Source organism: Trachurus japonicus, chromosome 1 (assembly GCF_045865225.1).
Source record: "Trachurus japonicus isolate A0001 chromosome 1, Traja_1.0".
Lineage (NCBI taxonomy): Eukaryota > Metazoa > Chordata > Actinopteri > Carangiformes > Carangidae > Trachurus > Trachurus japonicus.
Genome location: NC_140907.1, coordinates 35,969,965 through 35,990,802, shown reverse-complemented (window position 1 = coordinate 35,990,802; position 20,838 = coordinate 35,969,965). Strand labels below are relative to the sequence as shown.

The 20,838-nt window shown below is 42.5% G+C and overlaps 1 protein-coding gene across 2 annotated transcripts; it reads right to left on the bottom strand.

Moving 5' to 3' along the window:
* Positions 1-750: 750 nt before the first annotated feature.
* Positions 751-11,248, bottom strand: LOC146992433 (NACHT, LRR and PYD domains-containing protein 3-like). Of its 2 annotated transcripts, XM_085786983.1 has the most exons (11): positions 10,796-11,247; positions 10,407-10,457; positions 8,061-9,930; positions 6,644-6,817; positions 6,355-6,528; positions 6,093-6,266; positions 3,150-3,323; positions 2,447-2,620; positions 2,153-2,326; positions 1,972-2,018; positions 751-1,431 (listed from the first exon to the last, which is right to left on the bottom strand). In XM_085786983.1, the coding sequence occupies exons 1-11, from the start codon at positions 11,067-11,069 to the stop codon at positions 866-868; spliced, it is 3,852 nt and encodes a 1,283-aa protein (XP_085643109.1). In that variant the 5' UTR covers positions 11,070-11,247; the 3' UTR covers positions 751-865. The 2 variants fall into 2 exon arrangements, with proteins under 2 accessions (XP_085643109.1, XP_085643116.1); XM_085786990.1 differs by lacking the exons at positions 2,447-2,620; positions 3,150-3,323; positions 6,093-6,266; positions 6,355-6,528 and having other exon boundaries at positions 10,796-11,248.
* Positions 11,249-20,838: the final 9,590 nt, after the last annotated feature.

Genomic DNA, 20,838 nt, shown 5'->3' with positions numbered 1-20,838 from the left:
GTAGCAGCGCACACGAGCGGCAGCCAAACACACACACATACACCAACCGGCACCACGCGCAGTAGCAGCGGGAGCAGGGTCAGTAACAGGAAGGAAGTCGGTCAGTAGGCCGACAAGACCCCGAACCAAGCCGAAGCAGCAAGGAGGGCAGAAACATAGTAGCAGCAGACTGGCAGCGAAGCAGCGGTAGCATGTAGCCGTGGCTAAATATCCATGACGGATAGTGCTCTTCTTACTCAGCTTTAGCGTCCAAAAACCCCGGTTCAGTCCGGTCACTCAACGTCCCCTCCAAAGAGGGAGAGGGGTGAAGAGGGTCGGCGTGGCGGGGGGAGTAGGCCACCACGCGCCATACAACCGGCCGGCTACGCGCCGGTCGGCGGCAGTTAACGACCCATTATGTCGCCTCGACCGCGGCGGAGATGCCGGATCTGTGCTCTGCTGGGAGCAGCCATGCAACGACCTGTCAGTGGGCGGGCCGAAGAAGCAGGAAGCGAGAGGTCAGGAGGAGGGACACGGCCTACTTTTATACTCTAGGCTTGAGCAACGATTGGTTACAAGCTAAAAAGGAGTGTCGGTGTAGCAGAACCCTGTGTTCAATAACAGTGGTGCCTCATACCACTACATTTGATTAAGTGGATTTCGTCTCGTCTTTTTTCGTCAACAAAAAATGTGTGTTAATTTCGTCACAGTCAGTGTTGACGAATATTTTTCCGTCTCGTCTCGTCTGACGTAATTAACGCTTCACTGAAATGTTAATGTGTTTGACGGCTTCAGAGGACGTCAGAATCGCTCAGGGGTGTGCTTCTTTGTAATCAGGAGCAGCTACATTATGACGTAGAGGTGTTTGTGTACATTCTGGTCTTTCCTACAGTGAACACAGAGACACTGAAGATTCCTCGAGCGTAAACCTGAACCCTGGGTACAGAGGTTCAGTGAAGGTGGTGTTGAAGGTGTGGAGGTGGATCAGTTGTTCTTCAGAGAGGACTCTGTAGAAGGACAGAGTCCCGGCAGGACAGTCCACGTACACTCCTACTCTGAAGTGTATGTTGTTGGCGAGCAAGGGGGTGAAGAGGGAGGAGAAGTATTTGTTGCGGATTATCGTTTTGTTGTGACTGGCAGAGAAACAGTCACTGTCGGTGTAGGTCAGACTCCAGGATTGATCATTGCGTCCAAACACACAGTCGTTCCTGTCTCCTTTCCTTTTGATTCCCCTGTAGGCCACTGACAGATAAATCCTCCGTGTTAACTCCACCTCCCAGTAGCACCGTCCGGTCAGAGCCTCTCTGCACATCAGCTGAGGCCACAGGTCGAACCTGTCGGGGTGATCAGGATACGGCTGCTCCTTCGCCACCACCATCCCCGTCCTGTTGTTGTCGGACAGCCTGAGGTTCCTGTGAACTGTGTTCGTGTCCAGAGTCAGTTCGCAGGCGTCTGATGGAGAGAACACAACACAGCTCATGCAAAGTGACAGTTGTCTGCAGATAGACAGGAGCTCTGGCTCAATTCAAATACTTCCATGAGTACACTGTCATGTAGTATACTACTTACTTCAGTAGTGCGTAGCGTTGTCTCAAATCGTATACTGTTGTTGTGCACCCACTGGAGCTAACAATTGTAATGGTTGCCAACGTCTTCTTGTTTTGGACTGCCATTGTCATCCATCAACACATCTACAATTTCTTTTTTGCCTGTGTGGGCCACCTGTCAGCTGGCTCCTCTTACTAGTATGGTGATTTACATATATTATAATCTGCTACGTAGCCAAGACGGCGATCACTGAGGGTGGGACGTATCCATTGCTCCACCCTCAACTTTGACTCTTTTGAGTGCTCAAGGTACTTGTGGCACACTGAATTTTGCCATACTTGTCAGTGTGAACGCACTTACATACTCAAATTAGTTAGTTTAAGTATGGAAGTATTTGAATTAAGGCACAGCAAAGGTCTTTAATTCAAACAAGGACACACTCACATTTCCTCAGACCAGGTTTCAGCCTCTGTTCTCCACCCTGCTCCAGCCTGGAGGAGGAAACAGGGTCAGAATGAACCTTCAGAAGAATCCAGAGCCTTCACTCTGACCAACACCATCATAACCTTCAACTTCAGTTCTCAAACATATGACTTCATTTCAACACATCAGTATTTGTTCCTACCTGAGTGTCTCCAGTCTCCAGTCTGGATCGTCCAGTCCAGCAGACAGCAGCTTCTCTCCTGAGGCTCCTGGATGGTTGTAGCTCAGGTCCAGCTCTCTCAGATGGGAGGGGTTGGCGCTCAGAGCTGAGGCCAGAGAAGCACAGCCTTCCTCTGTGACCAGACATCCTGACAACCTGCAGAGACACACACAGATCCTGTTTATAATAGGACATCCTTTTTTGTACTGTTTTGTTGGTGTGAATTTGTCCATTGGAATTAATAGCCATCAAATAAAGAAGAAGTTGTCTCCTGACCTGAGAGTCTCCAGTCTGCAGTGTGGACTCTTCAGTCCAGCAGAGAGCAGCTTCACTCCTGCGTCCTGCAGGTCGTTGTTACTCAGGTCCAGTTCTGTCAGACTGGAGGACTGGGAGCTGAGGACTGAGGACAGTGCTTCACCACATTTCTCTGTGAGTCTGGTTTGATCCAACCTGATACAGAAAAAGTGACATGATTTGAATTTATTGTCTAAGAATAGTACGACAAAGTTCAGCATTCCATTATCAATTCCACTTAGCTAAGCATGGGCTAGACTCAGCAAATTACTGAAAATGCAGTGTAAAGAAGAAATGGATGCACATTATTTGTGATGAATAAGTTGATGATATGATGGTGATGATGATTATTAGTATTTAAATATATTTATTTATTCATTTAATTTCTTCATTTCATAATGTCTATTGTGTCCTGTCTCATGTACATAGCCGCTCTATTGGTAGGATGATCCCTCCTGTTGTTTTTGTATTAACTGAATTTTGTTTACTTTGTGATGTCACCGATGTGATTATCAGAAGAAGAAAAAAAGTGATAAATAAAGCAAATCATTTAAGGGAATAACTTCAAATGTTTTGTTTCATCTGTAGGAAATCTGGTGACACCAGAGTGTCAAGACTGCTTAGTTTACTCAGCTGGGCCATTTTAAAAATGGCTCTGAACAAAAGCATTAAAGTCTGTTCTGACCTGAGAATCTCCAGTTTACAGTGTGGACTCTTCAGTCCAGCAGAGAGCAGCTTCACTCCTGAGTCCTGCAGGTTGTTGTTACTCAGGTCCAGTTCTGTCAGACTTGAGGACTCAGAGCTGAGGACTGATGAAACCTCCTCACAACAGTCCTCTGTGAGTCTGTTTTGGTTCAAACTAATGAAAACAATAGAAAATAAAAACAATCAAGGATTAATGGGCCTCATTCACGAACCGTTCTTAAGAACAAATTTGTTCTTAAGTCCTACTTACGAAGTTTTTACGAAGATTGTGGCATTCATGAATGTTTTCTTATCCAGAATTTGTTCTTAACTAAGAACAAAATCTACGAACAGTCAGGAGTATACTTGCGCACTTTTAAGTGCTGAGACTTCTGCAAAAATAACCGATTTTAGCATTTTCTTTTGTTCTGCAGTTGTATGATATTATATGATTTGAATAAGAATTATTTTCTTATCTTTTATGATGTTTTTAATAATCATATATATATTAATAATAATAATAGACGAATCATTTCAGTCTCTTAAAAAACATTATATTCATATCATTTTTTCCCCCTTTTCTTTGGGGGGGGGGCATACAGCTGCCGATATGATTTTTTTTTCCTAATTGCGGGCTGCAACAGTGCACTTACTGTAAGTGTTCACACTACACACAACTGTTTTTTTTTCATGTGATAATATGATGATATTTATGGTGGCACACGTGAGAGTGTGGTCTCTCTGATAACAACCCGAAGAGCTGCATCCACTGCTGACGCTACTAAATATAAATATAAAAATATAAACTAAATATAGGCTAAGCCTTTTGTTTGTTTCTTTGTTTCATTCCTGCCGCAGTAGCGCCACTTCACTACTTAAGTTCTTTTTACGTTTGGAGTCTGGTGCTCCCTCCCAGATTTTCATTTGAGCATTTCAACTTTCTTTCTCACTTCACCTTCTCTGCTCAGTGCCTGTGGGTTCTGTGTGCACACGGCCCTGCAGTCTCATGCCCTTTTACGGGCATTGATGAGGCCGTTACCTATGCTAATCCTATGTTAATTAGACTCACCTGGCACACGCCCTCAACTTACGAGGAGATGGCATTCATCAAGTAGGAACACAGCTGCGAACAATTCTGAGGCTTACGAACGCGTTGATGAATCTGACGTAGGGTTTTCTTAAGGAACCTCTTAAGAACAACTTAAGAAAGAATCTAAGGCCTAGTCCACACGAGCCCGGGTATTTTTGAAACCATGAACATATGTTCCCGGTTGTATGTCCTGTCCACATGCAACCGTGCTTTTGGAACCCTGAAACCGTGGTTTTTTGAAACCGGAGTCCAGGGTGGGGTTTTCGGCCGGGGTTGGTTTCACCGGGTGCGTGTGGACACTGCAACCGTGATTGTTTTACTCGTTTACGTCATAGCTGCACACGTGCTGATGTAAACACTGCCAGCTGCAGAGGTTGTTTGCAGCGGTTTGCAGGTGAGCTCGCAAAAATGGAGGTGACAAAGTGGATTTTTATCACTTTTTTTAAATTTATTTTTTTACATCATCTAAATGCTATTTGTATAGTTTTTCGATGAGAAAAATATAACGAAACGGTCGTCAGGACGATCCTCTTGTCAGCTCCAAACTCACCCTCAATAACAGACCACAGCTGGTTTTCCACACAGCATCATTTACAGTAACAAGTGACGCTACAGATCAGCTGGGCCGCTGCCGGTGTGTTTTTAAAATGACAGAAGTACTACAGTAGCGCTGCAGTTTCTTATTCCCCACCTTGTTTGATTGAGAGTTTTTCGGGATGATTTTCATGAATGAACAGGCAATAGCCTATGTCACTGTCAGGCCGGGTACGACGGGGGGGGGGGTGGTGGTCGCATCATGCAGTGATATAAAGAGCCTATGCGGAGATGAGGAACGAGCCAAAAGCCGAAAATGTATACGTGACGTCCGCGGTCGATATAAAGTGGATATGTTTCATTCATCCATGTTTTGACAGACAACACAACAGCCAGAGTTGCGCCGCACCGACAGACAGTCATGTGGCTCAGCAGCCAGGTGATGCACACAGCACAACAACACAGCACACAACAACACACAGCACAAGAGTCAAGACACAGCGCAGCAACATGTGCAGGCTGCTGCAGTAGTGCACGTCAAAGGACATCGCCGAAAATAAAATAAATAGGCTACATTTTTATTAAATTAATTAATATTTAATTGTTGGACTTGGAGTCTGTGAAATAAAGCTATAATAACACGTAGTTTTGAAATGGTTTTTGCGCATGTTTACATCCATAAAATGACCAAAAATGAACACTATAAGCGGATTTCTTGATAACGAATTATTTAAACAGCATTTGTATAGAAATGATTCCGTCCCAAGCCTTTTGATCCATAAGCGGTTTCCACTGTATTTTGATTGGTTAAAACAGCCTTCCACACGTGCATTGCGTCACTTGGTAGCGGATTTCACGGTTGCGTGTGTACGGAGTGTTTTTATTACACCACTGGTGTGGACGCGAAGCAAAACTCCGGTTTCAAAAATACCCGGGCTCGTATGGACAAGGCCTAAGAAGGTTCTTAAGAAGATATTGGTGAATGAGGCCCAATGTTATTTATCATCCAGAGGACGTATATACTACTAATCTGTCTGTGGTCAAAATCTAAGATCACTTATAAATCTTCGCTTTGTGTGGAGTGAACTGAAGGGTCAGCACTTCAAAGTCATTAGCTCTACATGTGGTGAGCGATGAGTGGAAACTATCCGGCTGTCCTAGCACCATGATTCTTTGGTGTGAAGAGTCAGACCGCCTCCCCTTAGCTTACTGGCTAATGAAGCTACTCTGTCGGCCTGATGTCCTCACGTTACATTGGGAAGCTCTCTGTTGATGAGGGAGTGAACATTTACTGGCAAAAGCATTAAAGTCTGTCCTGACCTGAGAGTCTCCAGTTTACAGTGTGGACTTTTCAGTCCAGCAGAGAGCAGCTTCAGTCCTGAGTCCAGCAAATCGTTGTTACTCAGGTCCAGTTCAGTCAGACTAGAGGACTGGGAGCTGAGGACTGAGGACAGATCTTCACAACATTTGTCTACGAGTCTGGTTTGATTCAACCTAATAAAAATAAACACATTTCTTTCATTGACTTTATGTTTTACTTCATCATCCCAGATATGTTAAATGTCAGCGTCACTGATCTGACCTGAGAGTCTCCAGTCTACAGTGTGGACTTCTCAGTCCAGCAGAGAGCAGCATTACTCCTGAACCTCCCAGGTCGTTGAAACTCAGGTCCATTTCAGTCAGACTAGAGGACTGGGAGCTGAGGACTGATGAGAGCTCCTGACAGCATGTCTCTGTGAGTCCAGTTTGATTCAGCCTGAAAAAATAAATACTTCATTTTGTTTACTTTAAAGTTACGAATATGTTCAGCATCAACAACAAAGAAAAAACAAGAAGAATACATTTCTATCAGATGGTTAAAGTCATCTAACCTTAGAGTCTCCAGTCCACAGTGTGGACTCTCCAGTCCAGCAGAGAGCAGCTTCACTCCTGAGTCCTGCAGGTTGTTGTTACTCAGGTCCAGTTCTTTCAGACCAGAGGACTGGGAGCTGAGGACTGACGACAGAGCTTCACAGCTTCTCTCTGAGAGGTTACAGCTGCTCAGGCTGAAGGAGGTATAACATGATAAGGACACTAACATGGTTCAAACTGCTGTGTGAGTAACACATTGCTATAATAATCATACATTACGGTCTGCTGTGACAGGAACAGTACTTGAATGTACTTACTGGTGCTACCTGGACACATCAGTGATGAACCTGGGGCCAAAGGGTGAACCCAGGTTGACATAAAGTTAGGGCTGCCCCCGACCAAAGATTTTGTTGGTCGACCAGTGGTCGTCACTTATGGCGATTAGTCGAGTAATCGACTCGACCCCCCCCCCCAGATACGTTCCGTTCTTTTTACAGTCTATGCCTGGTTCCGCCATAGTAGCTCACACACACACGCCACACAGCTTATGAAGTTGATTAACAATTAACTGTCTCAATACCAGTGTTGCCCTGGCTTTCTTTTTCCTTTTTTTTTTTTTGCCCACGGTTGGGTTGAGAATTAATTAATTAATTAATGCTCATGAGTTTTACCGTTATTACCGGCAGTATGCCCGTTTATCACCAATAAACACAGAAGATGAGGAGTGACTGGTGGTGGGGGGGTCCGCGGCGGCGAGGAGCGGTGCACGACTCTGACTGCAGCGGGGACCATCATGTCTCTGCTCCGTGACACCGTGAGAGGCTGCAGCCGCTGAATTGGGACACAGCTAGTGACCGCCTGTGAGCGCTGTGGGACTGGGCCGGCCGGGGCACGGCAGCACCCGCTAATGGTTGAAACAGCAGTGATACGTGCTTCCACGTCGGAGTCAATGTCGGAGTAACAACAGCGGAAAAAGTCGGTTTTGACAAACAAAAAGAGAGAGAGAGAGAGACCTGCCGTGCCGTGTAAAAAGAACAACAAAAGTGTCACGTGTCACAACTTCCTGTATCTGGTCCTTCAAAATAAAAGCCACATAGCCTTTATACAGTTCAGTCATATTGATTTTGACAAGACACGGCTCGAAATGTTTTTTTTGTTTTTTTTTCCTGCGACCAATCGACCAATGAAATTTTGGTCGGCTAATGATTTTTTGGTCGACTATTTGGGGGCAGCCCTACATAAAGTAAATATGATCTATACTATTACAACTAAAAAACACATTGTTATCTCTCTATATATTTTACAGAAATTCATTTTTAACCTTGATAAACAAATTAATAATCTTATCAATTGACAGCTCAGCCCCTCTCTTTACCCGAGTGTCCAAGACATACAGCCGGAGGTCAGATGACACGACTACAAAGTTGCTACACTTACAGAGCTCTGTTGGAGGCTTTGACCACTGGCAGCAGCCTCAGGAGAGCCTCCTCTGAAGCAGAGTATTTCTTCAGGTCAAACACGTCCAGATTTTCTCCAGATGACAGTAAGATGAAGACCAGAGCCGACCATTGAGCAGGAGACAGTTTATCTGTGGAGAGACGTCCTGAACTCAGGGACTGTTGGATCTCCTCCACTAGAGAGCGATCACCTAGTTCATTCAGACAGTGGAACAGGTTGATGCTTCTCTCTGGAGACAGGTTCTCACTGATCTTCTTCTTGATGAACTTGACTGTCTCCTGGTTGGTCCGTGTCCGTGATGTTCTTTGTTTTTTCGCCAGATCTCGTAGGAGACTCTGATTGGTTGGCAGCGACAGGCCGAGGAGGAAACGGAGGAACAGGTCCAGGTGTCCATTCGGACTCTCCAGAGCCTTGTCGATAGCGAACTCATGGACTTTGGTCACCGATGTTTTGCTGAACATCATTTTCACGTGTTCACCACACGATTGTCCGAGCTCAGACATCACATTCTTGTTTCTGTTCAGGAGCGACATCTCTACGTAGAGAGCAGCCAGAAACTCTTGAACACTCAGATGGATGAAGCTGAACATCTTGTCTTCATCATTTCTCCTCCCACGTTCCTCTTTAAAGATCTCTGTGAAGACCCCTGAGCACACTGATGCTCCACTCACATCAATGCCACTCTCTCTTAGGTCTGTCTCATAGAAGATCAGGTTGCCCTTTCCCAACTCATGGAAAGCAAGTTTTGCTAATGACCTAATGTACTTCATACATTTCTTCTGGTCATACCTCTCTTTTGTCTGATGAATCTGAAACAACAGGAACTCTGTGTACATCTCAGTCAGGGTCTTGGGCAGCTCTCCTCCCTCTCTGGTCTTCATCACCTCCTCCAGAACTGTAGCAGTGATCCAACAGAAGACTGGGATGTGGCACATGATGTGGAGGCTTCGTGAGGTCTTGATGTGGGAGACAATCTTTCTGGCCTGCTCCTCATCTCTGAACTTCTTCATGAAGTACTCCTCCTTCTGTGGGTCAGTGAACCCTCTGACCTCTGTCACCATGTCCACAAAGTCAGAATGGATCTGATTGGCCGCTGCTGGCCGTGTGGTTATCCAGAGACGAGCAGAGGGAAGCAGGTTCCTCTTGATCAGGCTGGTCAGCAGCACGTCCACTGTGGTGGACTCTGTCACGTCAAAGTCTGGCTCCTGGATTTTACTGGTGGAGCAGTCCAGTTGAAGGCGACTCTCGTCCAGTCCGTCCAAAACAAACAGGAGTTTGAATTTGCTCTTGTCGTAGTTGGTGTTTCCTGACGACTGCAGAGTTGTAAAGATGTGATTGAGAGCTTCTTGTTTGATGTCTCTGGTCTCTCTGATACATTCATGAATGAGCCCTGCCAAACTAAACTCTTCTTTCTTCCGTAGATTTAATTGGCGGAACGTGAATGGGAAGATGAGGTGCACATCCTGATTGGCTCTCCCTTCAGCCACATCCAAGACAAACTTGCGGACAAGAAATGTTTTGCCGATTCCAGCAATTCCATTGGTCAGCACTGTTTTTACGGGCCTATATCCTCCAGTGGGGCATTTGAACATGTCGCTGGGTAAAACTGGGTTTTCCATCTGTGGTAGTTTGTCAGCCATCTCAATGAGTCTGACCTCGTGCTGTGTGTTGATGTGTGTGTCGCCACCGGCTGTGATGTACAACTCTGTGTAGACGTCGTCCAGACGTTGCTCATCCTTCTTCTGCGCCCACCCCTCCCGTGCACACATGAATTTATCCTGAAGGTTTGACCGAAGCAGCTGTTGGTAATAAGACACGGGCCGTGGTTCTGGTACTGGCACTATCACATCTGTGTGAACAAAATGAAGGAATTTCAAATTGCAAATTGCAAAAATCATTTGCCCAAGCACATGACAAATACTTCCTCATTTCATCATACTGCATTGTGTGATGTCACATGTCACTGCTTATTGTGTCACTCGTTTACTCATAAAATCCTCATTTTTTTTCAGAATATTTTGAATTTGTCTCAAATGTATGACATAAATACAACAGTTCTTAAAGCCAACACTTGTTTTAAACACGTAAAATCCAAGGCAGATTATTAAATGTGTTTTCAATTTAACCTGGTTGCATAAAATTGCGCATAAAATTGGTCTCAGAACTAAAAAAAGTACAGCCATGAATTCAGAAAAAAACATGAATTTAGCTACAAAAACTCACAATGCAGTGACACTGGAGTGAGCTAAGCTAACTAGCCATTGTAATGACATCACACTGTCGCATAGACAGTGAACTAAAAGGAACTGTAGACAGAAACTTTACCTTCTGTCTGAGACGACGGCTGTCTGCTCTGTCCAACATCACCGACAGTCACTGACACACACACACAGACAGTTACAACCACATTAGACTTAAAACTTTTTATAATGTTAGTAACTTGTTCAAATTTTTATTAAAAAAAAACCTGTCAGTGTTTTGTGTTGATGGTGGTATCATTTCATTTGATTAATTTGACTGTAGCTGCATCACCTTGTTCTTTTCTAGACACAGTTATTGACATGTGAGTTTAAAACTACAACATATTGATTGACGGGGTTATTTAGACATATTTAAATTACAGTGAAAATTCCAACCTTCTATGTTACAACCTTATGTGATGTATTTACTTTACCGTAAATGTAAAGCTTCAGGAAGTAGAGATCATGACCAACCTTCTCCTTCTGAGCTGATGTCTGACAAACTCTGTACCAGATCCTTTCTGTTGATCTTCTCTAAAACCTTCTTCATCACCTCCAGAGCTCCATTACATCCACAGGTCTGCACCATCAGATCCACTGTGTCCCGTCGCTCCGCCCTCTCCAGCTTGGACGCTTTGATGGTGTGGTAACCCTCCAGGACGTCGGGCTGCTGCAGGTACCATTTGAAGTCCTTGAATTCCCCGTCTCTTAAATCCTCCAGGGTCTTCAAGAGTTCCTCCGCCAGCATGGTGCCGCCCTGGTACAATCAGGAAGTGGTGTCAACCTGCTCTGAGGGCTGGACTTAACAGGCTTTTGAATGGGTCAGTGGTTTGAAAGCAAAATAAACATCAGCCCAATGTACGCCTGGTCCTCAGACTAAAGAGAGCCATCTTTGTTCAATCAACAACAAATATTGATAGTGATTTATTTTATTTTAATTCATACACACAACAACAAGGCCCTGCACAATTGTCCAATTGTGTTTAGTTTTTAAAATAAAGCCTGTGCAGTGATCTACAAAAGCGATTCAACGAAACATCAAACATTAAATAATCTATCCAATCACTGTGAACACATTACACTCAGAACAAGATATCAAATATCGGTGGTGCTCCAAGAACAGTCAGAGCCACCAAAGCCATTGAGGTTGTTCCAGAGTATGAATGTCTGACAGTCTGTCCACAAGTTGTTGATATGAAAATAAGATTAAAAACAACAGCTTTAAATAAACAGACCATAAAGTCCACATCACATGACAGCACTAGCTGCACGATGAGCTGATGAATAAAATAAAAAAGACTCTTACCCTGACCCCAATGATTTGGAGAATATCAGCGGCTGCCGATATTGTCGGTTCAGCTGCTGCATTTAAATCAGTTACAGGAAATGAGGAAAGATATGAAGTTCTTACTTCAGCTTTTTCAGGTTCTTCTTTTCATGAGAGTTCCTGAAAACAGACACATGACGTCAATACAACTGCAGGTTCAAGGTTCAAGTACAACTTTATTACCCCTGAGGGAATTTGTTAATAGCCAGCAATTATGTTTTATCTCTGTGTTCAGGACACTCTTGTTGTCTGTTTACATATAGCAAACCTGCACCTAATGTAATTTTTTAATTTATTAATTTATTTATTAATTTATTAATTTAGAGGACAGTGCACATGAATGGACATTGCTATAAATGTGCCAGTGTTGACCAAAACATGTGGTTTTTCAGATTAATTTCTTGAGTATGGGCTCAATGTTATTTAGTGCAGCTGTACTGAAGGGTCAGTGGTTTTAAAGGGACAAATAAAATGCCAGTGAGAAATCAATCCATGGAGCAGTGGATAACGTTATTTATCATAAATGTTACAAAGTGAATATTTGTGTAGTCTTATCTTTCATGAACAAGAGATTACAGGTTACGGGGTACGTTTGGGTTGCAGTGCTGCCGAAATGAGAGCTGGGACACCGGTTGAGAGGTTCTGAGGTTGCAAGGTTGGTTTTCAGCCAAGAGACACTAGGTGGATGGCAGAGTTTTTGTTTAATTAAGGTTAAATGTAGCATAGCCAAGCTAAAAACCCCAAATAGTTTCTCTTTAATTTTTGTACACAATATCACAATGGGCCCAATCTATAAGTACATCTCAAAGGAATCATTCAAATCTTCAGACCACCTTCACCGAGCTCCAGATGAGGTTGACAGAATTGATTCCTTAGGTCTGCGTGTGTCTGTCCTTCTATAGTATATCAAACCCATGACATCAACCACCCCACTCCACTCTACCTCCCAGTAGCACCTGGCCACCAGAAGCTGCCTTCATCAGCTCGTGTTAACCATTTGCATGTTTTTCCATATTCTGTGTTATAAACTGTTTTCTTGTCAGTATTATTATAACAATATGTATTATTTGTAATCGCTTTTACGAATGCTCAAAGACACTTTACATTTTTAAAAACATAAATTAGAGCAAAGTCAGAATATAATAATTTAAAACAGCAATAAAGCAGTATAAACACAAAATTATACATTGAAAGCTAATTTAAAAAGGTGAGTTTTAAGCATTTTCTTGAAGGTTGGGAGCATCTATTCCACGTCTGCCCATCCTAAGGTTTCACAAACAATGTAGTTCAATGAATTAAAGCTGAATCAACTCATTTAAAAATAAACATTAACTAGTTTAAATGTTAAATACAAACTCAATAATGTGATTGTTTTCCCAAATAAAAGTGAAAAAAGTGGAAAAGTCAGACATGTACTGTACTTCCTCATTCACAAATTCTGCACAAGGCCTTGTGCCACTCCTGCTTGCATATGGGATTTGTCCACGAGATGGAGCACATCATTCACTCTATCTGCACAGTTCCCCCCACAGTGCCATCCAGTCCCCCCTTTAGAAAGTAAGAAAGTTAAACATAATTGACACCAAACTAAGGTAATATGACATCTGCCTGTAATGTAAACCACTCCAACACTGCACCTTTTCTTGATGAGTCAGAAGGCCTTTGTCCATTCTTATTTTTGTTCTATTACGTGCATAGGCCTACAGGTCCACCTCTTACCACTCCTATAAATTCTGTAATATTCGCCTATCCAAGGCGTACCCAAAGTAAATTGAATGCTGTTCTTGAACTGTTTGGAGAATATGGATGGGCTTGGTCTCTTTTGAAAGGTAACACTCTGAAGTTTTTCCCCACACTGAAATAATCACTATAAGTGCTACTATCATTGAGTAATCTAAGTTGGAACACACTGAATTAGAATGTTTTTATTCTCGCCTGAATTTTTTTGTTGCAATCAGATGCCTGAAGATGAGTGTAGCTGAGAATTTTAGCTGGAAAACACAATGGGACCACAGCATGAAGCCTTACCTGGCCCCAGTTCAAATTTGATAACAATCCTGCTAAAAATTAGTATTTTACACATGTTTTTCTAAGTGTATATCTAGGCGTTTTCCTAAAATTGCCATTGAGAAACAATACATGCGCCAAAGTGCAGCTTTTGCAAAGTTACGCATGAAAATGGCAGTGCTGCCTTTTCCCAGGGACCATGAATGCAGCACATCGTTTTTTTCGGAATTTCATTGGCTATTCAATGCATCAGTGCCATCGGGATCGGTTTCTATTGGCTGAAGCCATTCAGCGCTGTCGGAGGGGATGTTCCTCATACAGACACAGCCACTCATTCGCTATTGCAGGCGGCAGCCGGGGACAGGGAGCTTGTGATTGGTCGAGTGAGCTGTCAATCGAAAGGTCAGAGCGCAGCGCCATTTTGTGAAGTGAAATAAACATTGTTTTCATGTAACTTGCAATGACAGAGAGATCTCAGGAATCCCTGTAAAGTCTAAAATTAAATACCTTGGTGTTATTATGATAAAAGACCCAGTTATGAGAATGAATGAAAACTTTAATCCATTAATTACTTTACTGCAACAAAGATTTAACTTATGGACTCAAAGAGACCTAACTATAACTGGTCGAGTCCTGCTCTCCAAAGCGGAGGGCTTATCTAGACTTGTTTATGCGAGCTCATCTCTTGAGGTTTCAAATGATTTATCTAAAAAAATAGACAAAGCCTTACTTGATTTTATTTGGAAAAAAAAAAGTCATCTAATTCGAAAAAAATGTAATGTATAATAAATTTTGTAATGGTGGATTCAATGTTTTAGATTTTCACACCTTACACTCCACCTTCAAAATTAAATGGACTAAAAGATACCTATTACATCCAAACTCTTTATGGAACTTTATTGCAACACATGTCTTTGATGCCTTAGGTGGTCTTAATTTTTTAATAAGATGTAATTTTAATATAGAAAAGCTTCCTGTGAAACTTTCTAACTTTCATAAACAGTTACTCTTATGCTGGTCCTTGGTATACAAACATAATTTTTCTCCTCACAAATACTATATATGGAATAACCAGGATATATGTTTCAAACATAAATCATTATTTTTAAAGAAATGGGTTGATAATGGCATTATACTTGTCTGTCAGTTATTTAACAAGGAAGGTCAACTGTTTTCTTATAATGAATTTCTGTCAGAGTATACGTTTCCTGTGCTGCCTAGAGAATTTGCTATTGTTTTTGATGCTATTCCCTCAGGTATTAAAATTCTTTTATCCTCTACAACCAGACCTCCACCAACATTCACCCTCCAAATTATTCAAACAGACATATATATTGGGAACTCAGATCCTTTTTTGAGTAATAAAACAAATAACAAATGTATAAGGGAATTAATCCAAAGGGACATAATTAGTAAACCTGCCTCTGTATTTGTCTGGAACAATTTGTATTTTGAAATTGACTGGGAAAAAGCATGGTTACTACCTAGGAAATTTTTTGTTTCAAATAAGGTGCGAGAAGTGTCTTTGAAAATATTGCACAGATGTTATCCTGTTAACTCAACTATTGTAAAATATATAGCACATGTTGATCCTCTCTGTTCCTTCTGTCATCATACAGATGAATTGCTATGTCATCTCTTCTGGGATTGTCCCTTCAGTCAAACCTTCTGGTGCGACCTCAACCTTTTTTTGAATAGAAAATTAGATACCCCTTTTAAAATCAAAATTGAATTTATTTTATTTGGTCTTTTTGATAAGAAAATACCCACAAATAAATTATTTATTATCAACCTTTTTATTCTATTAGCAAAATTCCATATACATACCAGCAAATATACAAAACAAAAACCCAACTTTTTTATCTTCGTCTCTTACTGTAAATCATATCTGGACACACTTAATTTTTGCAAAAACTCCAAAGCTTTAAAAACTTTAGCCTTATGTAATGAATTTGATTTATTTTAATTTATTTATTTTCACTTTGTTGCTCTCTTTATTTGATTCATGCACTATTGTCATTATTATGTTGTTTTTTTTTTCTCTTTTCTTTGTTTTGTTATTTTCCCAAAGTGCATTACCTCGAGCATTCCGTGTTCTTATTGACAGTTGCCTTGTACACTACTTTGTGTAAATAAAGTTTATAAAAAAAAAAAAAAAAAAAAAAAGTTTTCATGTAAACGCCGGACTTATGAGGAGAAATAAACGGATTTACTGGATATACAATGCGTAATTTCATAAGATGCAGCAGCAGGATGAGGCTATCTACCGGTACAACCGTGTGTTTTGGACTAAATACTTTACTGGATTGGATTTACTGGACTTTTCTGAATGTAACGACACCAAGTTTGTGGGGAAACCCTGTGATCCTGAGCCTGCCCTGACACAAATCGTGAGTTATATCGGCTTTTTACGAACTTTGTTAGCATGTTTATAGTCTGATTCGAGTGTTGCTGTGATGATTATATTTAGGAATGGTCGGCATATCTTTAATCACAAGAGTTTTAGCTTTCCAACGATATGTGGCATGACTATTTCAAGTGACTGGTGACATCCTCTATGACACCTCCCTGTTTAAAACCCCCCCGGGGGCCCGCGGGCGGGCCGTTGGAATGGTAACAGGTTAAAGCAGAAGTAAGCGGAATGTTTGTATAAAGGGGCGGTCCTCTCTGTGTGTGCAGCCAAGGGATCCGCGTGAATGTGGTGACGTAGGGACCAGTAACAGCTGTGTTACTGTGGCCCCGACGAATCCTCTGGCTCCAACTTCCACTGGAAAGAGTTTGACACATCATCCTACTTCTCTGCGCTAAACCACTGTGTATTTTGCCCTTTTCATCTCATGGGCAAGCCCCTCGTCCAGAAAATTATTATGCGGGGAGGGCTGAAGGGGCCGGATTGTTTGCTACTTTACAATAAGTTATGGTGCTGATTTTATTGAGGACTGTAGCCTCTACATGGGGAGCCTGCTTAAAGGGATAGTTCACCCAAAATTCAAATTTCACTCATTATCTACTCACCCTCTTGTCGACTAGGAGAAGCTTTCTCTGAGTTACAGCGGGGCTCTGTGCAGCACTGCATGTCCATATGACGGTTGCGAATGGGCAAAAAAACATCCAAATACCTCCATAGTGCTCGTCTGTAATGTCCCTCTTGTATTGAAGCCCCAACATGAGAAATTGTTCCGAAAAAAATTAAATAAGTCTATATTTTAAGCTTGTTTGTAGCGGAAGCTCCCAGTGTCTCAGTTCACTGCTCTTCCTGGTCCGTCCAAATCTCGCACGATTTGCATTGACACCCAGTTCACGGCTCTGCAAATCGATTCCGGCAGAGCAACACTGGGAGCTTCCGCTACAAACAAGCTTAAAACATAGACTTTTAAAATTTCTTTCGGAACAATTTCTCATGTTGTGGCTTCAATACAAGATGGACATTACAGACGAGCACTATGGGGGTATTTGGATGTTTTTTGGTGTGTCTTTATGGACAAAGAAAAGTGAGTTCCATTCTCAACCGTTATATGGACATGCAGTGCTGCACGGAGCCCTGCTGTAACTCAGAGAAGCCACGGAGGACTCTGAAACTTCTCCCAGCTCTTAGTCCACATGAGGGGGAGGAGATAATGAGTGAAATTTGAATTTTGGGTGAACTATCCCTTTAACCTCCTGCGCCACTCAACGCCCCTCCACAAAGAGTGTGAATAATGTATGAAGACAAATGAATCAGTGTTTGTTGTTGAAATTTACCCACTTCATAAAAGGTGTCTATCCTGTCCTAATTCCCGTTTTTATGAGCTTTTCAATGCTACTGTTTCTACAGTAGGAACAGCAACGTTTACAACAGTAAAGTCACAATAAACTCAGGAACAAATTTTAATTTTCACTAAAAATCAAGCTGAATGAGTGATTCCTCCTATTGCTGCTCTGATTCATTAGACACAGGGAACCTACAGAGGGGCTTGGGGCTGGTTGGTCAAGATTCAGATCATAAATGTGTAAGCCCAACTCTGCCTAAATAAAACAAACAAGAAAAACGAAAAACATAAAAACATGAACAGAGCATGATGAATATAAAATATGACATTAAAAGTCATAATTATGATATAGAAAGTTAATTTCATTTTATTGAGATTAAAGCAGAAGTAAGCGATCCGGTCGTTTTGGCTAATGCTGCGTTCCAGGCAGGCTTTTGAAACCGTAAATTACAGCTTCAAGTCACAACTTACGACTTTGTAGCGTTCCAGGCAACCCACCATGGACGTCGGAACTATTTTTTGAGAGGGGGTGCGGGATTTTTGTTGGGAGAGTCGGACGTTGTCTGACAATTACCCCCCGCTCCCTCGTTCACTCACCCATCTCTCTTTTACGCACGCACGCACGCACGCAGCCATTGCGCATCACTGAAACAACTGAAGCTACTAGACCACACAGCCAGATGCAGCATACATTCAGACAGGACTAAACCCCACTCAGCTTTAAGATATAGCCTAAACTATATAAACAATGCCACGGCGGGCAAAATGCATTAAAAGAGGCTTAGCGTTACCTTTAGAAGAGTTGTATGCGGCTGGGTTGGACATTTCCGGGTCCAGTCTCTCTCAAAGGCCAGCTGAAGCATCTGGACTTTTCTTTCATGAAGCATTGCACATTTGTGGTCCGAAAACACCCAAAACGGATCTTTTCTGAAACGATGATGTCATATCCCGACCGCTCTACCTGTACCGAGACACACCGCTGTGTAGCCTACAGCTATGGACGTAACTTAGCGTCTAACTAACTCGGTCCCTCGGACACTGCAGCTGAATCTCGCCCGTTAAATCATTATCGACCGTCATATTTGCACTGACACGACTCCCAGTCAACATTTAATCCACTTCTAATGTCTGAAGTTTGAATACTGCGGGGAAGCTTTCTGTCTTCTTCTCTGTTGTTGTCTTCTTTTCTGTGTGGCAGCGCCACACACGCTCCACACAGGCCTGGAGTACTACAGCGTTTTCGACTGAAATGGAGGGAGTGAAGCGCTACAGCAGCCTATGCCAGATGCCAGGCTGCTGTATGGAGCCAGGCAGGCTGCATATCACATCAAAAGCATAGATCTGCGTTATATGAGATAAGTCAGACAAATTCAGTTTTTTCAGATTTTATTTATTTTTTATTTTTTTAAAAGCTAATTCTGTGGATATAGGGAGGCTGGTGGAGTGCGGGAGGGGCGGATGGGAGGGGGTGCGGCCGCACCCCCCGCACCTCTAGTTCCGACGTCTATGCAACCCACTCGTGTTTTTCCGACCTGTTTTACCTGTGAAAGTCACTATAACGGCCACTCGTAACTTCTGACCCGTGAACTCGTACCAGATCGAACTGGTGCGACTTCACAGGTCAGAAAAACACGAGTTAAGAGTTTCCTTGAACGCACCATAACAGTCCTCGTCCCTACGTCACCACATTCACGGCGTTCCTTGGCTGCACACACAGCCCTGCATGCCGTTCTCTCTCCTCATTGGATAAAAATTGTAGGATACGATAAAAGTTTTCTCCTCGGCTCAGAGCAGAGCAGAGTGACTGACAGACCCGTGTTTCAGACCAAACACTCTATGTAAGTGATTGCTGTCAGAAGATATGACTATTTAAGACTTATATTAACACAAATATATCACTTCCTTCTGCTTTAATTCAATCGCATTTCCTAAATGGGCTTGTGGCTGCCATTGACGGCGGACTTCACCGTGGTGCATTGTGGGATTTATACTTGGCCAAATGCCGCTCGGATGCGGTCTTACCATAAGTGTGGGTAAAGTGCGAATCAAGCGCGCTGCACTTTCAGTCGTTGGAGAAATGGGACACACTTGCGCACTGACACTAAGCCCGTGAACGCGCACGCCCAAGTGTGTAAGTGTGAAAGTGTGATCAAGTGTGCATATTGGGACAGGCCCACAGTGTTTCTCAATAAGAGTGTTCAAATGGGTGCTGTTCTGAAATCATATTTAAGTATGTTAAATAAGTGGCTACTTGTTAGTAGGCTACCACTGGGAAGTCATGTTAATGGCTTTATAACTCATGAAGGTTTTGGTCACTCCACATTCACATTTACGTCTCATCACAATGTCTGCAGCACATAGACTTGGATGTGCATGTGAGAGAGCCATGGACGTATGGAGAACGCTATGCACAGTGCGGGGCAGCCCCACCCCTCAGTGGGAGACAGAGGAGCACCAACAGAAACGTGGCGTTAAGTGTGAAAGAGAAATCACGATTCAAATATTTGCATTCATTCATTTTCTCATTTTCTATTTTCTACAGACATCAATGTGTAAATATGATTTTGGGTATTTTGCTGTATTTTCTTTACCGGATCAGATCAACAAACTTGAAGAAACCGTTAAATTATTGCTTTTATTTTACTTCATCTCACAAACTATATGAATTTCAACATCTTGATTAAAACCATCAACAACACGGGGCGGTGCGTGGCGCAGTGGGTAGAGTGGCCGCCCCATGTGGAGGCTACAGTCCTCGCCGCAGGCGTCCCAGGTTCGAATCCCGCATCGGGCAGACCTTTCCTGCGTGTCATTCCCCCTCTCTCTGCCTCCCCATTTCCTGTCTATCTCTACTGTCATCACTATCAAATAAAGGCAAAAAGCCAAAAAATATACTTTAAAAAAAAAAAAAAAAACCATCAACAACACAAGAAAGGCATGCATAAGAATGTTTTATTAATAGATGTATCAAGTCAACTTTTTACAAATAAAACACAGTGGGGTATCAAAGTAAAGGTGAATCTTTCTGGTGAACAACTCAAAGGTTTGGCAAGATAATTTGTATACCGCATTTTTATCAGAGATGATCTTCATTCTCAGTATAAAAGATGGAGATGGTGCAGATCCTGCCCTTTCCACAGCACTTAAAAGGTTGCCACAAATAAATGAATGTATAGGAAACACTGAGACACTCAAATCTGATATTTTGTGAAAAGATGTCATAACCCTCACCGCTAGATGTAAACAGGCTATGGACGTAACATGACACATTTGAGCTTTAATTTAAAGTAACATTGCGGAGTTTTTCGGCGTTAAAATAATGTTTCCAGACTCATTGCAATGGTAGAAAAATGGATAATAGGATGAATGGTGCTGCTGCTGCTGCCTGAGCCGGGTCGCGTTGGCTGAAACTGCACTATGTAACTTCCCTGCAC

What these genes read in the sequence shown, in the direction of transcription:
- LOC146992433 (XM_085786983.1), bottom strand. Translation starts at nt 11,069, where the DNA reads ATGCTGGCGGAGGAACTCTTGAAGACCCTGGAGGATTTAAGAGACGGG. An exon ending in AAAGCCTCCAACAGAGCTCT is followed by an intron (nt 6,818 to 8,060) that starts GTAAGTGTAGCA and finishes TACCTCCTTCAG; the next exon opens with CCTGAGCAGCTGTAACCTCT. An exon ending in TGTAAACTGGAGACTCTCAG is followed by an intron (nt 3,324 to 6,092) that starts GTCAGGACAGAC and finishes TGTTTTCATTAG; the next exon opens with TTTGAACCAAAACAGACTCA.